At 37.1% G+C, this 19,519-nt stretch overlaps 1 protein-coding gene and 4 non-coding genes across 6 annotated transcripts; 4 read left to right on the top strand and 1 right to left on the bottom strand.

Annotated features, from left to right (window-relative positions):
* Window positions 1-310: 310 nt before the first annotated feature.
* On the bottom strand, window positions 311-19,191 carry LOC144056424 (anosmin-1-like). Of its 2 annotated transcripts, none has more exons than XM_077573242.1 (13): window positions 18,979-19,191; window positions 17,819-17,866; window positions 15,428-15,493; window positions 15,126-15,348; window positions 9,736-9,920; window positions 9,514-9,643; window positions 9,066-9,271; window positions 8,862-8,988; window positions 8,684-8,791; window positions 6,927-7,015; window positions 6,564-6,735; window positions 3,594-3,802; window positions 311-2,289 (listed from the first exon to the last, which is right to left on the bottom strand). In XM_077573242.1, exons 1-13 carry the CDS (start codon window positions 19,168-19,170, stop codon window positions 2,134-2,136), a joined length of 1,911 nt encoding a protein of 636 aa, XP_077429368.1. In that variant the 5' UTR covers window positions 19,171-19,191; the 3' UTR covers window positions 311-2,133. The 2 variants fall into 2 exon arrangements, with proteins under 2 accessions (XP_077429368.1, XP_077429377.1); XM_077573251.1 differs by having other exon boundaries at window positions 17,819-17,863.
* Window positions 11,408-11,478, top strand: trnag-gcc (transfer RNA glycine (anticodon GCC)). Its single transcript has one exon. It is a non-coding gene; the product is annotated as a tRNA-Gly (tRNA).
* Window positions 11,760-11,830, top strand: trnag-ccc (transfer RNA glycine (anticodon CCC)). The gene has a single exon. It is a non-coding gene; the product is annotated as a tRNA-Gly (tRNA).
* On the top strand, window positions 12,162-12,232 carry trnag-ccc (transfer RNA glycine (anticodon CCC)). The gene has a single exon. It is a non-coding gene; the product is annotated as a tRNA-Gly (tRNA).
* On the top strand, window positions 14,199-14,269 carry trnag-gcc (transfer RNA glycine (anticodon GCC)). Its single transcript has one exon. It is a non-coding gene; the product is annotated as a tRNA-Gly (tRNA).
* Window positions 19,192-19,519: the final 328 nt, after the last annotated feature.

The raw sequence follows: 19,519 nt of genomic DNA, 5'->3' as shown, positions 1-19,519 counted from the left end.
AGTTGAGACTGCACATCCCACAGGTGCAGGATCAGCCTTGGAACACAAATCACCAGTAAGGAGGAAAAAGTGCCAGGAAGCACTGCAAAGATGTCACGCTTTGGATGTAAAGTGATGGGGGGGGGGGGGGGGTATTGTGCCCATCTCACTAGCGTAATGCCGAGATGAACATAAAATACATAGAAGTAAATAGTATATGGTAGTCAATATTTATTTTCTGTTATTATTTATTATTTACTGCAGCTTGTGCCAAACATCCCCCCCCCCCCCCACACACACACAGGCACTCAACACTTTATAATGTGCAACCTTGAGGCTAAAATCCTGCTCGTACCAACCAGTCTTTAGTCCATTGAAACATTACAGTACAAATATCCACAGACCTCCAAGGCCAAATAATCCTTATTTGGTTTAGCAACAAATACATTTCCTCTGCCCACTGTATAATGCCGCAGTTGTGTCATTCAGATTAATGCATCATTTATATAAAGATGAGGGGACATTAATATTTTACAGGCTATTCTCAAGATCCTCCCCTCTGCAACATTTGTGAAATTTAATCCTGCTGGCGTGGCATAAAATGTACTTTAAACGAAAAGCTTCCCTATAGCCATGCTGAGTGCTAGGAATATGATTATATGAAGAATTTAAAGGGAACATATTATGCTTCTTTTTTTTATCATTTAAAAAAACTTCTAATATCTCTAACAAGCTTTTGCCAGAATACCCCAAAAGTCAATAGATATACTACACTTTACACATGCTATTTTTGTCTTACTGAAATTACATTTGTCTCATAAGCAAGCCAATCCTTATCCTGCCCTATATACTGCCAGGCCAATGGCGAGCGTGGATTAACCATGACTACTTGGTGATGAGGTGCACTTAGAGACCCAAACATAAAAAAGCGACCACGAACTGTGAAGACAGCATTGATTCTACTCGTCTCGTCATGAGCAGAGAAAATTGCTTAAATTAGCCAGACTGCTACAGTACATAACAGTGGGCTGGAATATATATAATATATACAGTGCTGCTCAAAAGTTTGTGAACTCTGCAGGCATGGTCAGATTTTTTGTATAAAATATTAAAATAACCTTATTAAATGTTTATTCATAGCCCAATCTACAATGCTGACATTGAAAATAATGGACTTGGTCACTACCCACTTGCTGATGTCCGCTGAGATTTCTCTTCCTCTCAGCATGACTGACCTGTATGGGTTCACCTGGGTAAGACTAAAGTGATGTGATTTTCTCTCTGTTTCAGTCAGTGATGCACAATTTCTTTGCTAAACCTCTCTCATTTCATTGGTCCATTTCAGTGGTTAGTTTAGCTACCAATTTGTCCTACCTGATCCTACTTGACTGCTTGTTTTAAGCAATGCAGCTCAGGGTTCACTTACTTTTTTGCACCTACATAAATTGACCAAAAACTCTTTTTAATTTAGTTTTGACTACACAATTGATTTTTAAAAAAGAACAATGCTAAACCTACACCTGTTATTTCATATAAAATGTAATGGTTCAGATTGAACGACAAAATCAGGTTGAAACAATTGTAAAAACACTTTTGAGCATATGTATATATATATGTGTGTATATATATATATATATATATATATATATATTAGGGCAAAAATAATAAGGAAAAATGGCAAATCCAAGAGAACATGCACTACAAGGTGGGCATAGGATCAATGTAGTTCTATATTGAATCTTTGTACAATAGCTCTCCTTATTAGGTTTAGTACATACAGCTACGCAGAAAATATAACACAACTGCTATAGACATTATATACATAATTTACACTAACTAACATAAACTATCATTCCAACATTATACAACCTTTTTTTGTAAATACACTCCAAGGTGACACTCATTGACAATGAAGGCAAACAACATATGGGTTTTCAGCCGCAAATTAAATAGGTTCTCAAACTTGGAACAATGAAAGGAAGAAGTTATTTAATTAGTTACATAATTTCTATGTTAGGAGTTGCTTTGTCAGTAGCTGAGGCTTAACGCCTCCTTGAATTTAGCAAGACTAGGTTGTGCATTCTGATTGGCTGACAGGTCAGTGCCTCTGACTGACTGGCTAATTGTAGCGATGTTCCTCATCTTGTTTGATTATTAGTCATATTTCCGATGCCTTGAGACATGTTGGAGTCCTGGAGTCTGGAAGGTTCTGCTGATGGCTGGACCATCACAGTTTGCAGTGATGGTTCGGATCTCAAACGTGTAGACACTGGCAGGGTGTAGGTCAGAAACTGCCAGAATGTTAATGTCCTGTGATGGGAAACACAGTAAGAGAGGGAGGTGTGTGTGTGGAGAATAGCACAGCAAAGCAAAATTTTGCATATGGGTCATTCCAGAATTGGGGGACAATTTGGGCACCAACTTTTTTGAAAATCTGACCATTTATTTATTGTATGTTTTCAAGAAAACCAGGTGATAAAACATCACATACTGTAATTCGATTCATCCAGATCACCCATGAACAGTACAATTTTAGAGATGTATTATTTGTCGTATAATTTTTGCTGCAAGACCCTGTACAGGCACTTGAAAGCATATATTTAAAAGTATTGTTAAATGAATATTTTACAATTAAGTACATAAAATACAATTGTATTTGAATACTATTTTTATTACTAACTCTAATTACTTAAACAGGGTTGTAAATCAATGTTAATGTTTGGTTTTGCTCAAGAGTACATGTTAGCTTTGTTAGCTACTAAGCTAACTTGTCAAGAAACATGGCGAAGTAGTTAAAAAAAAAAATGCCGAATAAAAACACTACAAATAATTCAATAGAATTAGATTTTATTTGAACCCAACATTTATTTTAATAATACCTTCATTAGATAAGCAGGGATGTAAATCAATGTTAGTTTTTGCTTAAAAATACATGCTAGCTGTGATAGCTAAGTAGTTCAAAAATGTTGGAGAATCCATACGCTACAACTAATTAAATAGAATTAGGTTTTATTTGAAACCTAAATTAATTTTTAATATTACCCTAAATACATAAGCACAGATGTAAATCAATGTTGATGTTGAAGTTTTAATTTAAAAATAGATGCTAACCGTGTTAGCCTCTATGCTAACTGCTTAAAGACATATTTGCCTAATGTCTTTCTGTTTAACACATACAACAGGGTTGCGTTGGATTGAGTGACACAATCCATTACGACTTAAATATTTGAAAATATGAACAGGAGTTTTAGAAAAGTAGATGATCTCATTTCTGCTGAGACTTTTTTGGAATAGTGTTTACACCAGATGCCCTTTCTGACAACATTTTTAAATTTGGGGCTTGGGAACAGCAATGACAATAGGGAGCTGGCCAAGAATTGAACACCCTCTGCAAGAAAGGCAGCAGCATGTACCACTAGACTACCAGTACAAAATTTGATTTGACATTTTTGACATAAATTCACCAACAAGAGGGAGGGAAAAGTATTTTTTTTTTTTTTATGAATTCATGCGCTGTTTTGTATTTTAAATTGTTATTATTTAAAATTTCATGGAGGTGCAGAAAAAGTCCTCCAATTTTGAAATAACCCATGTGCTTGTGGTTTTGTACTGACTGGGGTTAAGATCTGGGATTGGGAGATGTTGTCATCATTGAATCGACTGGTTGACGTGACCTCCACCAGGGTCACCTGGTAGCCAGTTAGGTGAGGCCGAGATGGTCCAGCAGACACATCCCAGTTAAAGATTCCAGTCAGGTTACCGCCATGTAGCTTGAAGGAAACTGTCAGGTTGGTTGGCTTGATCTGAGTCTTCCGAGGAGTCACTGTAAGAATAAATTCATGTTGTAATCAACTCTGAATGTGTGATTCATTATGCATACTGGTTTGGGGTGTACAATACAATATTACAATATAATACAGAATTATGTTCGCACAATAGGCGCTGAAGTGTGTAGACCACAGGGGGTGTACAGCGCACTACTAACACACTACAGGGGTTCTCAGACGGGGGTCTGGAAGAGGTAGCTTGGGGGTCTGCAAAAATGATTAGCAATAACTTGTCGGATTATTTTAGAAAAAAAACTTCCAAGCATACATTTGATTTGATAATAAGACGATTCTAATATACGAATTACTTCAAGCAATGATATAACTGTGATGTATCAGCAACATTCCTACTTGAATAAAGTTGTTTTTATTACTTTCACTCCTTGTTAAACTATATATTAACATTCCAAATTTTCCTTGCAAAAATCCATTTTTATTCTTGAGAATGTTCATCATCTCTACAAAATAAAACTTTTCTTCTCTAAAAAAATAAATAAATCTAAATTTGATATCTAAACTTCACAGGCACATTTTGAATTTGTATGGCATTTACACATGATAGTCGTGCTGAAACGATTAAAGGAGTAACTCATAATTGGACTACAAAAAAGGTTAACACAAACTGGCTAATGTTACTTTATACACACGCATTATCCCATGTAGAACAGAATTCATCCACTATGTGACTTAATGCTGTTAATGATACAGAAGTATTACATGTTGTTAAAATATTAAAAAATAAAAAGTCCACTGACTCCTTCAGCATTGATGTGACATTAGTGAAAAGTGTTGTAGAATATGTTGTGCAAAATTTCACATATGTATGTAATTTGTCGTTTTTTCATCAAAAATGAAAATAGCAAGTTATTCCTATTCAGAAAAATGGAAAAATACATATATTCACTAATTATAGACCAATATCACTGCTGCGACAGTTCTCAAAAATTCTAGGAAAATTATTTTCATATAGACTGAACAACTTTATTGAAAAACATAAGCTTTTAAGTGAAAACCAATATGGGTTTAGAGATAAACAGACCAACTCAATGGCAGTCATGGAACTCGTAGAAGCAATATCTACTAACATAGATAATTTAAAAAAAATACTGTTGGAATTTTTATAGATTTAAAAAAAGCGTTTGATACTATAGATCATTCTATACTAATTAATAAATTAGAAAAATATGGCATAAGAGGTTTGGCATATAAATGGATGAAAAGTTATTTGGATAATAGATATCAGTACTTACAGTTTAACAATATACAATCAAAACACTTGAAGATTACTCATGGAGTCCCCCAAGGGTCTGTGCTAGGCCCCAAATTATTTATATTGTATATAAATGATATCTGTTGTGTCTCAAAAATATTCAAAAGTGTCTTATTCGCCGATGACACAACTCTCTACTGTTCAGGAGAGAACCTGAAGCAGCTTCTGACTACTGTAGAGTATGAATTAAACACATTGAGAAAATGGTTTGATATGAACAAATTATCACTAAAATTTAATAAAACCAAGTTTACAGTTTTTGGTATTAGACAAACCACACAGCAGGTCAGAATTATGGTAAATTTGGTATGGTAAAAGAGTTTATGAAAATAAAATAAAAATTCTTGATGAAAAATTATGTTGGAAGTCACACATAGATAATGTCAAAAGGAAAATGTCAAAAATTATAGGGATAATCTCTAAAACTAAAGATGTCCTAAATAAGAAATCATTATACACATTATATTGTTTATTATTATTACCATGTCTGACCTATTGTGTGGAAATCTGGGGAAAGGCATATAAAACAAATACCGATCCTGTTTTTAAACAGCAAAAAAGAGCCATAAGAATTATGAATTGATCGAAATATACAGAACCAAATCGTTCTCTATTTATTAAATCAAATACAATGACATTTTACGACTTAGTTAAATTTAAAATAGCGCAAATAATGTATAAAGTACACAATCTACTCTGCCACAGTAGTCAGAAGCTGTTTGAAATTAGAGAGAGTCCTCACAAGGGGTACAAGTGTCTACAAAAAAAAAAAACAAGAACAAATATTAAGCAAAGGTGTAATTCTGTAAAAGGTGTTAATTTGTGGAATGATTTTGGAACTGACCTGAAAAGATGTCAGTCACTTGCTGAATTAAAAAAAAATGTTTAAAAGCAAAGTTTTAAAAAATTACATCAGACATGAGCTGTTAAAATTGTATATATGCTGTAATTTCTTTGGATGTATCGGTATGAGTGTAATGAAAATTGTATATGTGAGAATGAGGATATGATTCATAAATGTATTATGGTATATGCCTATGAATTTCATGTAAATGTGTTGCTGGCAAATGTGCGTATGTTAAAGTGCACTTGTATATATGACTAGTTTTATACATTTCCTTTTGTTGAAATACATTAATCTTATCATTTTATCAACATAAAACAATTAAGGGGTAGGACTAGATCAGTTTTTAACTTCCTCCTACCCCTTTTTAACAAATAAACCGTTTTCTTTCTTCCTATTCTTGTTTTTCTTTTTTCTTTTTTACATCAACCTATATTTTAAACTTGTAATGTGGTTTTCTTTATGTTTATATGTTCAATAAAACCATAAACCAAAGAAGTAAATTGGTGCAATGGTGGCAAGCCAAGAGGAAACATTCCATAAAAGACAGACAATGTCCAAGGTTTCGGATTATTTCATACTTCCAAAAAAGAAGGATGATAAAAATACTGTATGTGAACTGGTTAACACATAGTTCCCTTACATGTTTCTCCATTACAGGCTATGGGTTTTGGACTCTTGGCTTGGATGGCAGAACAGGAAGGCGTAATGAAGCAGATGCTCTTGGCTGGCGGGCGACTGGTCCGGCTGACAGGCTGCAGTAGGACTTTGTACTTACAGGAGAAGAGCAAACCCTGCAGGCTGGTGAAGGTCTCCTGGGGTCAAGCCAACACACAACATTCACTTACGGATATTAGCTATGCATTTTCCTAACCCGACGGGGCTCAAAAGTTAATTTTCCATTGTGATTCTCATCCATGAATCAACATTAAAATGCTCACGAAAAAAACTAATCAGGTTGTTCTACGTAACATTTAGCAACTTTTAAGAATGATGAATGAGCAACCTGTGTGCTGGTCTTCTCTCTGCGTGCGCTTTGTTTGTGCTCGCAATACTCTGGTACCCACTGGATTCGGTAGTATTCAACTGAAGGGTCTACACAAAGAAAAACTTCGGAAATTAATGAGTTTCTCACTCTTAACAGAAAAAAAAACAAATATTTCCTAAGTACTAAAGTACAATACAGACGCTCCCCACCTTACGAACGAGTTACGTTCCGGACGATCGTTCGTAAGGTGAATTTGTTCGTAAGTTGCTTCAGTGCTATATTTTGTATTATAATTTATGTTTAAAGCCTATATAAGTATATTGAAGGTTTATATAAGTATGTTTAAGGCTTGTACAAGTAACCTGCATTGGTTTGTACTGAAAAAAACTTTTAATAAAATGGAGAGAATACGTACAGTACTGTACTGTACTACGTATGTTAGAGAGAGAGAGCGAAAGACACACACACAGTATGTACATGTACGTAATAAGATAAATAAAATGAAGTTTAACTTACTTTTGGAAGATGTACTCGATGCTTAAGGAGATGATGGAGGAGGAGGAAGAGGAGGATTTTATATCATGAGAGATTCTTCGTCGTCGCTGGAATCGGCTTCAAAAGTTATTTCCTGCTTCATGGGGACCGGCGTTTCTTCCTCCTCCTCCTCGCCACGTTGCTCAGCCTCCAATGAGCTCTCACAGCGCCAATCGTCGGTATTAGCGGCGGAAAGAAGCACTACGCGCAATACAAAATCGAACTTACAGCATTTCTTTCCAAACATTTTTCGACATAGTGTACGCGCAGAAATGTTCGTATGCACCGTTGTTCGTAACTCGAATGTTCGTAAGTAGGGGAGCGTCTGTATACATTAATCCCATGTTCATCACGCAAGTTATCCGCATTAGCCTTAAAATACAGTATGTCAACGATACATTTTTAAATTTATTAAAACACACTTCCTAAGGAGTTAAATTTATGTGAGCACAAAAATTATTTTGGAAGCATAAAATGTGAAGAAAGTGCCTAATTTAAAATAAAAAATATATATATATTTTTTTTTATAGTTTAAGCCTTAAGATACGCATTATCCTACACACTTTTTAACACACTGTAAACATTTAACACACACACAAAAAAAAAAAAAAAAGGTTTTAACTGAAAATACTGCAATATTGTAAGGGGTTACAGTACAGTATACTGTATTTACAACTGGAAAATTTAAGAGAACAGTGCAATAATTCTTAATTTTGCTATTAACACTGTAGGCAGTTTTGAGTAAACTAAACATTTTTGTTTTATTATAAACTATTGTCAACATATCTCCCAGATTCCAAATGCAAACACTGGCATTTGGAACAATTTGTAGAATCAAAAATGATCCAAATGCCAAAAAAAGAGAACATTTTTTGTTTTGATCTCTCAAATTTGTCCAAAGCTATATATTTTCCCCTTCATAAAATACAGTAATGGTGTAAGTAACACCAAAAAATTGAACCAAATGCTCAATATATCCTATTCATTGATAATTAATGATTTTGCAGGATCTGTTCAAATGAGGTTGTAAGCAATTTTAGCAAAGGTGCCCTTAATCATCTTGAGACGATTAAGGCAAAAAAACTAAATTAACAGGTTGTTACTTTAGCAAGGTCACAATTATGCACTAAAAAAGTATGGCGGCACAATTTAAAATGCTCTCTACGACACATTACAATCTTATTTATTTATAAAGTTTTGCACATTTGCACCTATTAAATGAAGCATGCGCTCATACGCACCCGTGCTGCTCTGCCAGTAAACGTGAACCCGAAGCTGTCCATTTTGGTAGAATGGTGTCCCCACATGCAAGCTGTCAGCCGTGGAGGATTTTAGTGTGGCGCTCGAGTCTATAAAATAGATAGAACGTAAAATATCCTTCAAAGGCGATGCATTAGCATGCAATGGCAAAGTACATACTGAGCTGAGTGCTGAAGCGTACGATGGCCCGGGGTCCTTTCAGCTGGGTTTGTTTCCAGTAGGACACAGCCTGGACTTCCACACTACATGTGCAGTCGGACCGCATGCCGTCTAAAACCACCTGCTTCTGTATAGAAGATTCCACATGAACTTGTGACGTTTTGTGTCCATTTCCACAATTAAAGTGGTCATAACAGCCCTTACCTCACTTGCTAGCTTCCTCCTCTTGGCCAAGGAGGAAACAGCAGGTTGGCCAATAAAAGTCCAAGTCCAGCTGACCTTGTAGTGATGAACAGGGACATCGAGGTCTTCGGGCATGCGCCACTTTAGTTGGACCCGCACCAACTGGCCTGAGGCTAATGTAATGTTGGTCACTCTCAGCTCAGACGGTGCGGGAGGGTGAGCAGGGTCTGAGGATGGAGTTGTCGAGTCACAAGACTTTAAGTACTCTTTTAAGTGAACTAGAGTTTCTTGTTTCTAATTACATTATACATGTTTAAAGATCATTTCTGAATGTGGTGTTAGCTAGGTAGCTGTTAGCTAGCTAATTCGAATTTTGTAGGGTTATCAACATATTGTCTTTGCTGTATCAATTTCAGAAGACATTTATTTTGTTTACAGGGAGCTTACAAACGTTCCAAAGTTTGCTGACCTCTGCTGGATTGAATGTGTCGACTAGGAGAGGTGAAACCTCGGGTTCCGTGAGCATTGACAGCCGCAACTCTGAACTGGTACCAGCGGCCCGGTCGGATGTCGTACAATCGGGCTCTCTGCTCTGTGGTCTAGCAAGTATCAAGTGTGGTATTCGGTTTAGAAAAAAAAAAAAATCGTAGTACACAACATAAATTCTCACGTCGGTAAGCGGCCCACTAACCTGTGCAACCACATGCCAAGAAACGGCAGCAGCGTCGCTGGGCTGAATGCCAAAGTTCCACCTTGTCTGCAGGATGTAGACCACAGGCTCGGCGGAGATATTGAACCTGGAGGACCAGTGCACCTCCAGATGGCCAGGGGGAACCTCCTCAAAGCTCAGTTCCTTCCTTGGTTTTAGTGGAGCCCCTGGGAGATTAATGGGAGTCATCAAACAACAATAAAATAAAATGTAAAGTGAAAATAAATGTCCAACCGTGCCTTGAATGATTACAAAATTGGCACGTATGTGAAATGACTAATGAGGCTTCAAAATTCATAAATAAATAAATGCATAAATTTAAAAAAAAAAAATGTGGGTGTGTCAGCTGAAAATGTTAAAACACGCACCATGCAATTGTCAATCATATACCACTTATATGACCCGGAAACATGGATGCTACATTATCTCGCATCATTCTCATGCCAACATATAACTACACATTTGAGCCATCAAAATATAACCATTTCATTTTTCTCGTGGCTGGAATATTTTCCAGGCCATGACAACAAGGTGCTGTAAAGATTCCATGCCGGTGCCATCATCACACTTCCATCTTTCTACTGTGATGTGTGATGTGCACATGCACACCGCTGACAATGAGGCGATCCAGAGCGGCCACACCCTGCGAATGAATGCTCTCACGGTTTTTATATAGTGGGGGACGCAGCGCCGTCTTAACTGGGCCCAAAAAGTCAGAAATGGTAAAAAAAAAAAAAACAGTTCACGGTATATTGTATCTCCACAATTGCTACTACACCGTCGATCTCAGGATTTCCACATGTAATAAGGAAGTTGTTAACAATTCTCAGAAATAACTTCAAAACGTCTTAAACATATTTGCTCCCACCAATATTCACAGTTTTATGGGAGGAACCTATCCTCTCCTTACCTGTACTGTGGTTCTTGTGTGTAGGCCAAAGCGATGTCATAAAAAATGCTTTGACGCCATCTGGTGGCAGCCTGGTGCCAAGTACTAATGTTGCGCTGAGGAGCGAGCTTTATAGTCAGACCAAGACGCGTACGTAGCTCATTTTGGGGGGTGAAAAAAGTGAACAATAGCACCCCGAAAATCTTGGAGTATATACTGTGTGTGTGTGTGTGTGTGTGTGTGTATATATATATATATATATATATATATATATATATATATATATATATATATATATATATATATATATATATATATATATACATATATATATATATTGTACTGTGTGTTATTTTTAACAAGCTAGAAACTTATAGCTATAATATATATAAACCATAGAGTTTAAAAGTAATATTTAAACAACAAAATTACAGTAAGAAACAAAAAAACAAAAAAGTGTTTTTACCACAATGTATTGTTAGAAATTATTATTGCATTGCATAATTCCTAAAGCATGATCACAGAAGGTCAACAGCCTATTGGGGCTGAACACTGCCACCAAGCGTTGGTTGTTCAGTGGTAGAAGTTTGTCTTGCCATGCGAGAGGCCCGGGTTCGATTCCCAGTCAATGCACTTTACCTTTACAGAGGCAGCAGCTCAACAACAACAAAAACAGTATCATTATGGAAACTCTGCCGCGCGGATAATTCTAGATAACTAGCAAGTCCCTTGAAAATGTTTTGCCTATTGGGCAGCCATCACAGAGCATTGGTGGTTCAATGGTAGAATTCTCGCTTGCCATGCGAGGGGCCCGGGTTCGATTCCCGGCCAATGCACTGCCACAAAGTCTTGGGTTTGGCTGGGGAGAAAGAAGTTAGGCTTCCCTTCTCATGCTGCTACCCTCATCACCTGACCCCGAGTAAGTTGTAATACTATAGATAGAGAAATGTAGTGTGATTGTTATTTGTATGGATCATTGGATAGTTCCAAATTCTTATCGCAGAGTCTTACTTTATAATTTGATGATAGCATTATATATGTTGCTATAACACATTCCAACAAGTCCCTTGAAATTTCTCTGGGGGAGGTCTACACCCTATTTGTCAGCCAGCACCAACCATTGGTAGTTCAGTGGTAGAATTCTCGCTTCCCATGTGAGAGGCCTGGGTTCAATTTCCAGCCAATGAACTTTACTTTTACAGAGACAACAGCTGATTCTCTAATTTGCTATCGACAGTTATATTTGAACTCGTATCGTAATGTAGCATTACTGCTATGAATTGTTATCTCAATGTATACATATTTATGGTTATCGGCAAGTGTTGATATCTCAAAGTGTTGTTAAAATTGCTATTGCATTGGATATTTCCAAAATCCTTATCGCAGAGTCTTGTTATTTTATAATTTGATGATAGCAATATATATGTTGCTATAATGACACATTCCAAGAACACAGAATACAGCGTCCCTTGAAATTGCCTTGAGGGAGGACTACAGCCCACTGGGTAAATAGCAGCAAGCATTGGTAGTTCAGCGGTAGAATTCTCGCTTCCCATGTGAGAGGCCTGGGTTCGATTCCCAGCCAATGCACTTTACCGTTACAGAGGCAGCAGCTCATTCTCTAATTTGCTATCGACAGTTATAATCAAACTCGTATTTTAATGTAGCATTACTGCTATGAATTGTTATCTCAATATATAGTTATTTATGGTTATCTCAAAGTGTTGTTAAAATTGCTATCACATTGAATATATCCAAATTCCTTATCGCAGAGTGTTGTTTTTGCAAAGTATCGTCATCAAAATAGTAATATATGTTGCTATGATACATTCCGACAGTGATACGTCCCTTGATAATGTTTTGCTTTGTTGGAGGTCTACACGGTATTCAAAAACTAGCATCGGTAGTTCAGTGGTACAATTGTTGCTTGCCATGCCAGAGGTCTGGTTTCGATTCCTGCCCAATGCACTTTCACAGAAGCGGCTTACTCTCAAATTGTTCAAATTTTTTGGCGCAATGTAAAAGTCTTGGGATTTCCCCAGAGGAGCTTGACGAAGTGGCTGGGGAGAAAGAAGTTAGGCTTCCCTGCTCGTGCTGCTGCCCCCATGACCCGACCCCGAATAAGTTGTAGATGGATAGAGAAATGTAGTATAATTGTTATTTGTATGGATCATTGGATAGTTCCAAATTTTTTATCGCAGAGTCTTGTTATTTTATAATTTGATGATAGCATTATATATGTTGCTATAACACATTCCAAGAACAAGTCCCTTGAAATTTCTCTGAGGGAGGTCTACACCCTATTTGTTAGCCAGCACAGTGCATTGTTAGTTCAGTGGTACAACGCTAGCTTCATATGTGAGAGGCCTGGGTTCGATTCCCAGCCAATGCACTTTATCTTTACAGAGGCAACAGCTGATTCTCAAATTTGCTATCGACAGTTATTATTGAACTCGTATCGTAATGTAGCATTACTGCTATGAATTATCATCTCAATGTATACATATTTATGGTTATCGGCAAGTGTTGATATCTCAAAGTGTTGTTAAAATTGCTATTGCATTGGATATTTCCAAAATCGTTATTGCAGAGTGTTGTTATTGCAAAGTATCGTTATCAGAATAGTAATATATGTTGCTATGATACATTCCAAAAGCGATACGTCCCTTGATAATGTTATCCTTTGTTGGAGGTCTACACGGTATTCAAAAAACTAGCATTGGTAGTTCAGTGTTACAATTGTTGCTTGCCATGTGAGAGGTCTGAGTTCAAATCCAGGCCAATGCAATTTATTTTTTACTGAGACAGCAGCAGCTTATGTTGAGATTTGTTTGAGCAATGTATCGTAATCTACTGTTATCATTATTGATCGTGATCCCGATGTGTAGTTATTTACCATCAAGTCTTCATGATGCTGCTGGTGGTGGCCACTTTGAGCATTTGTAAAACATTCAAGAAAAAGCTGAAGGCATGTACAGCATGTGTCTAAGGTAGAGTTTTCTATTGTTTTTCGTTTATTAACCCCTTATCGGATTAACTCCTGTAATATTGCAATTACTCTACATTCCAAAAACGGCACATTAACAGCCATATCCACAAATACTTTACCTTCGTTGAGGTCTTTAGCCTAATCATGAAGCAGAATAAGCAAGCATTGGTAGTTTAGTAGTAGAATTCTCGCTTGCCATGTGAGAGGCCTGGGTTTGATTACCAGCCAATGCAAATTACCTTCTCAGATGCAGCAGCAGAGTCTCAAATCTGTTCTCACAATTTATTGAAATTGTGATGCGTGGTTAGCATTAAGTGTTGGTAATGTATAAGAGTCAGCAGCAGCTTAGTCTTAAAATGTTCTAATATGTTTCCTCAATGCGATATTATCAACTGCAAAATCAGCAAGTTTTGTTACCGCAATTGAGCATCATCTCACTGTGTTGTTTTCGTAACAAAAAACAACAAAAACAAAACAGTATCATTATGGCAACTCTGCCGTGAGGGTAATTCTAGATAACTAGCGAGTCCCTTGAAAATGTTTTGCCTATTGGCCAGCCATCACAGAGCATTGGTGGTTCAATGGTAGAATTCTCGCTTGCCATGCGAGGGACCCGGGTTCGATTCCCGGCCAATGCACTTTCACAGACGTGTCAATGTAAAAGTCTTGGGTTTACCCCAGAAGAGCTTGATGAAGTGGCTAGGGAGGAAGAAGTTAAGCTTCCCTGCTCATGCCGCTCCTCCAATGACCCAACCCTGAGTAAGTTGTAGTAGATGGATAGAGAAATGTAGTATAATTGTTATTTGTATGGATCATTTGATAGTTCCAAATTGTTATGGCAGAGTCTTGTTATTTTAATGTATCATTATGAAGATAGCAATATATATGTTGCTGTAACGATACAGTCCAAGAGCGATACAATAACAAGACATAGCGAGTCCCTTGGGGGGGGGGGGGGCGGATTGCCTTGAGGGAGTTCTACAGTCCATTGGGAACATAACACCAAGCATTGGTAGTTTATCCCAAACCCCCCGCTCTTTGCAAGCACCCAAGCACCACCAAATGTCTTAATAGCACCCCTAATTCTCTGACCCTAGAGTCGCCTCTGGTCAGACCACAACTTTGTTTTAAGAATAACAGTGGTTTGTCGCTGTCTTGTGGCATTTATAGGCAATTGCAGACCTTTGTTTGGCGTCACTTATCAAATAAACATATTAAATTTGTAATTGTACTCTTACAGTATATGGGAGTATAATTAACAGATAATAAATTCAGTGCTATGTTTTTTATGGGTTTTATATATATATATATATATAAGTTGTCGTTTTATGAAGTTCAGCCCATTTACTTCATTAGTTTAGGAGCTGATCTGCCACATCCAACATGGCGGCCGCACCAACATATGTGTATGCGTTGAGCCCTTAATTAGTCTTTAATTAGTCAAACTATCGTCTGGCAGACAAACTTCTTTTTCCCCCAAGTTGCCCCACTCACCCTTGTAAAGGTCTTGTGGCGTCTGGCATGTGTGACCGCAGTCATTGGAGCAGCACTTCTTCTGAGCTGGACATTCTGCGTCGTGATCACAGCTGTCGACGCAGGCGGCCGCGAAGCCACTGGCCCTTTTCGGAGGCGGACAGCCGCCTTGCTTCACCTCCAGTAGAGTCTGAAGGAACTCGCAGCTGGCCACACATTCCCAGTGATTCACGGGAAACAATTTCTGAATACATATATGGGATGTTACAAACACTTCATAATCTACCCTTTCCGCGTAAAAGACAATATTATGATGCATATACCTCACATGACAATTTGCAATTGCTTTTCCTATTTGTGGACCAGGAGCCTTTACAAGGATACAGGCACTGTTGAGGAAATGGGAGTGAGAGAATGAATGTAGATTGTGATTTAGCCATTGGGAGCAGTATAATATAGACATATGAAAATAATGTACACGGAGCCCAGCTCCTCAGTATGTATCTATTTTCCATTACAAATCCTATTTTCGGGTACAGAATTGGTGTCAGGGGTGTAGAATCATGATGGAGCGCAGCCTCAGATCTGTCTTGGTCATGTTGATGTGAAAGACTGTAGTGAAAGTGCTCTTATTCAAGGATTTTGAAGGTCTTATATTGAAAGTGGCGTACACCACTTTATCTATCACCATGGGACAATTTAAAAGGCACATGGATAAAAGGGTTTTCTACAAAAGTACATATTTCCATTAATCAATGTCACTGATAAGTGCATTAGTGCCAGTTAGTGCTGCTTTCCCATTGATTAGAAAAGGAGAAAACGGTGGGAAATGCTTGTTAACTAGAAAAAGAATTGTGACTCTCTCCATGTAATTTCCTTCCTGAAATATTTCAGCCAACTAGATCTCACATGTGCTGCAGTTATTAAAGATTATAACCAAATACTGCACCAACTCACAAGGAACTGTAATATGTTCTATCTATTTCAGGTAGTATTGTTTACTGGTTCTTGCATATTTTTCAATATGATGACAATCCACCTTTTTTTTTTTTTTAAATGCTTTTTGCTTTCATTCTTTGCTTGTTTTTTGTTGTTGTTGTTGTTGTTTTTTTCTTGTATTTGTTCTATTGTATGGGGGGGAATATATATATATATATATATAAAGAATGTCATTCCCATACCGGGAGTCAAACCCGGGCCGTGAAAACCAGGAATCCTAACCGCTAAGCCTGTCGCCAGGTTTGATTAGCGATAAACCATTTCAACATACGTCATCCATATGTTATTCTGTTTTTTACATCTGCAAAAAGTGACGGTTGTAGGTTGATTTTAAAATGTACGGACGTGATTATTGATATTATGACATGATAGGTTAAGTTTGTTTGGGACGGGGGAAATTGGATTTAAAAAAATGTAGACGCTCTTTGGACAATGTTTTTGTAATATCTATTGCTCTTGCTCTCTATGGGTTTGTATAATTTTTTAAATAAAATGTTTTAAATGATAGAAAACCACACCTACCGAGCATTTAGGTATTTCTATGACGTGCATTTCCTTTATTGCGTGTGTGGTCTTGAAAAAAAGAATATATATTTTGACTATTACATTTTTCTTTAATTTTTTAAATGTCTTCATGGACAGCTACCACTGCTTCAAAACCAAGATTCCAACTAGTAAACAGCACTCGCCTGAGTACACAACTACTGTACTCAAATATCTTTCAAATGCACTATTTTGACGCAAGAAATTTACGCACTGGGGTCTTTCACCCAAGAGCACACAACATGAGTCGTGTGAATCCTCTCGCCCTGGCTAGGGCTAACGTGCAAAGTTCTCTATTTTTGCTATTCAACTAGACTAACGTCAAAAGTGTGAGCGGCCCTCGAGCTCGGCCAAAAAGTTTTTCCTTTCACTCGCGGGACAGCGAGAACAAAGTGAATGATTTCATCTGGAAATGGGGCAGAAAAGGAAGCATCGCTGGGATTTGCAAAGCAGCGACGGCACAAGAAGTGGCATTGTCACTCTGTATTAGCGAGGCGATTTCTTTTCGAGGCCCGCAAGGGAAGATGAGAGATGACAGACCAAGCGTCGCGTTGTCAAATGGCCAGTGTGCTCTGTGCATGTACACAACTAGCTCCAACTGTAATAAAAACAGTTGTGAATTTAAGCGGCTCTCAAACTTTTTACGCCGCCTCAAAAAAAAATTGTACGTTGTATGCTTTATGAATGAAACCAGAGACAATATTATGTCCTAATTATAATACATTTTCATTCTTCTTTCAGTTACACACCATCTCAAACTAAATAAATGTGCCACCATCTAATGGGCAAAAGTGGAATTACACCCAACTTAACCTAGAGTTGGACTAAAATAGTGTTATTAACTGTAGAAAAATAATAGATGGATCATCATCTACATTGTAGGTCATCAATTGACAATCCAAAGCCATGACACTACTACTTTGGCATTTTTTATTTGTATTTATTAAATGTTTTATAAGTCCCCCTAATTCACTGTGAAATTTAAAAATAAATACTGCATTTCCAGAATATGATTTTTTAAATGTAATTTAAACGCTCATACAACAGCAAGCTACAATTGAATTGTTTTTTCTGAATAAGCTCATGTGCTTAAATCTGAAATGGCATTGACTGCCTCCTTAATTCTTCAAAGAAGTTTTGGTGAATAAAAGTACTGCACGAAAATGACCTACCTTTACACACTCTTTATGACTACGGCACCAGGATAGCAATCCATTCTTCTGAAAGGAGACAAAAAGAGAGAATTACTAATGAAGAAGAAACGTCGTGACCCCGACTCTGTTGCAGCGCCATAAGCACTAACAGAAAAAAAAGCGTTTGAACGACGACAGAATTTGTAAACTCTTTCAGCACTTCCACAATAATAGTGCTAACTGAGAGAAAATGAGGGTTTTATTATAAGTCACAAGTGATGCTTTACAGCTACAGGTTTTCTTTGTTCCATCCTTTTTTTGTTGTTGCTCTTATCAAAAATGATCACCAGACTGTGACACTTTTTGTACTCAGAGTCCTTTATTAAACTTCAATGAGCCTCATGTGACTAATAAAAGCCTGTTCTGCCATTATGCCGGTGAAACATGGAAGAATGAAAGGAAAATGAGTAGAAATTAGAGCTAACTAATTATTCAAAATCGAAAGGGTTTTTAAATTAACATAGATTTTTTTTTTTAATCCTTGATAAGAAGAATTATTCAAAATTGGATAGGATTATTGAACACATTTCACATCAGATTATCAAATACGTACAGTATGTCCACACATACTGTAAAATATCATAATCAAAAATGTCAAACTATACAGTCATAGCACATGCATATTCAATCAATCAATCAATTTATTTCATTCATTTTTAAAATAAAAATCAATATTCAAATTCAAAGTAAAGCAAAAGAATGAAAGGGGACAGAAAGAAGTCAAACTTGTTTTGTCGGCCCCTGATCAACTAAAACAACAAAAACGCACAAAAACATTAACATCACAAATTTAATGACAACGAGCGGTCAAGACGCTTTCAGTGTTACAAGATAATTCAAAATAATTCAACTGTGTGTCCTTGTGCTATATATATATATTTGCAGTAATTGTGCTTTTATGCTTATGCTATAACACATTTTTAATTCATTTTTTTTTAAAGACAATATAAAGGAATATTCAAATTCAGAGTAAAGCATATTAATGGCATTAAACAATAATTAAGACAATAATTTTAAAAAAGAGCACCAAAGCATGTTGTCAATTGCATTTGAACATGAATAATACATCTGAACATGACACCAGTAGTAATGTTAGCAGGGCTGATTTATGTGTAGTTGAAAAATTGAGTTTACTGTACCTGCATTGTACTGTGCAAAGTCAAACAACGGGACATGCAACGCGCCTTCGGGAAAGTCTCCCCATCCTTGCCATCATCATCATCATCCTCATCATCACTGTGGTTGGAGCCTTGGAGAAGCTTTTTGGTGCAAGCACCAGAAACCAAGAGGAGCACGAGCAGAACAATTCTTTGTGGCATGGCAGCCTGCATTCTTGTCCTGGTTGTGAGAGAGCGGCGAGAGAGTTGTTTGATAGAAACTAGCTTCAAGCACAAATTTATAGCTGGGGGAGGAGTGCCATACATGCGGGAGGTGTGGACATATCACCAAGGCATTGTGAGTCAAAGTATCTGAATCCATTTACACACTATTATGTGGGCCGGATGCATTTTTGTCAACCTATAGTACGTTGTTGTTGTTGTTTTTTTCAGTTTTCTAAATATCCATCACACTCCTCCAATGTAGTAAAATGTACGCAATCCATTGCAAGCGTCTTGAAACAGGATGTGTTCTTGACAAACGCCTCTGCAGAGGGCCTGCTGCTACTCCCACTGTTGAAAA

Source organism: Vanacampus margaritifer, chromosome 1 (assembly GCF_051991255.1).
Source record: "Vanacampus margaritifer isolate UIUO_Vmar chromosome 1, RoL_Vmar_1.0, whole genome shotgun sequence".
Lineage (NCBI taxonomy): Eukaryota > Metazoa > Chordata > Actinopteri > Syngnathiformes > Syngnathidae > Vanacampus > Vanacampus margaritifer.
The sequence above is the reverse complement of the archived record's forward strand: the minus strand, read 5'-3'. Positions and strand labels throughout refer to the sequence as shown.

Excerpts from the sequence above, each read along its gene's own strand:
- LOC144056424 (XM_077573242.1), bottom strand. The coding sequence starts at position 19,170 with ATGCAGGCTGCCATGCCACAAAGAATTGTTCTGCTCGTGCTCCTCTTG. Across the intron at positions 7,016-8,683 it reads TTACTGGCAGAGCAGCACGG|ACCCTTCAGTTGAATACTAC; the intron begins GTGCGTATGAGC and ends TTCTTTGTGTAG. Across the intron at positions 6,736-6,926 it reads GAGAGAAGACCAGCACACAG|GAGACCTTCACCAGCCTGCA; the intron begins GTTGCTCATTCA and ends GCTTGACCCCAG.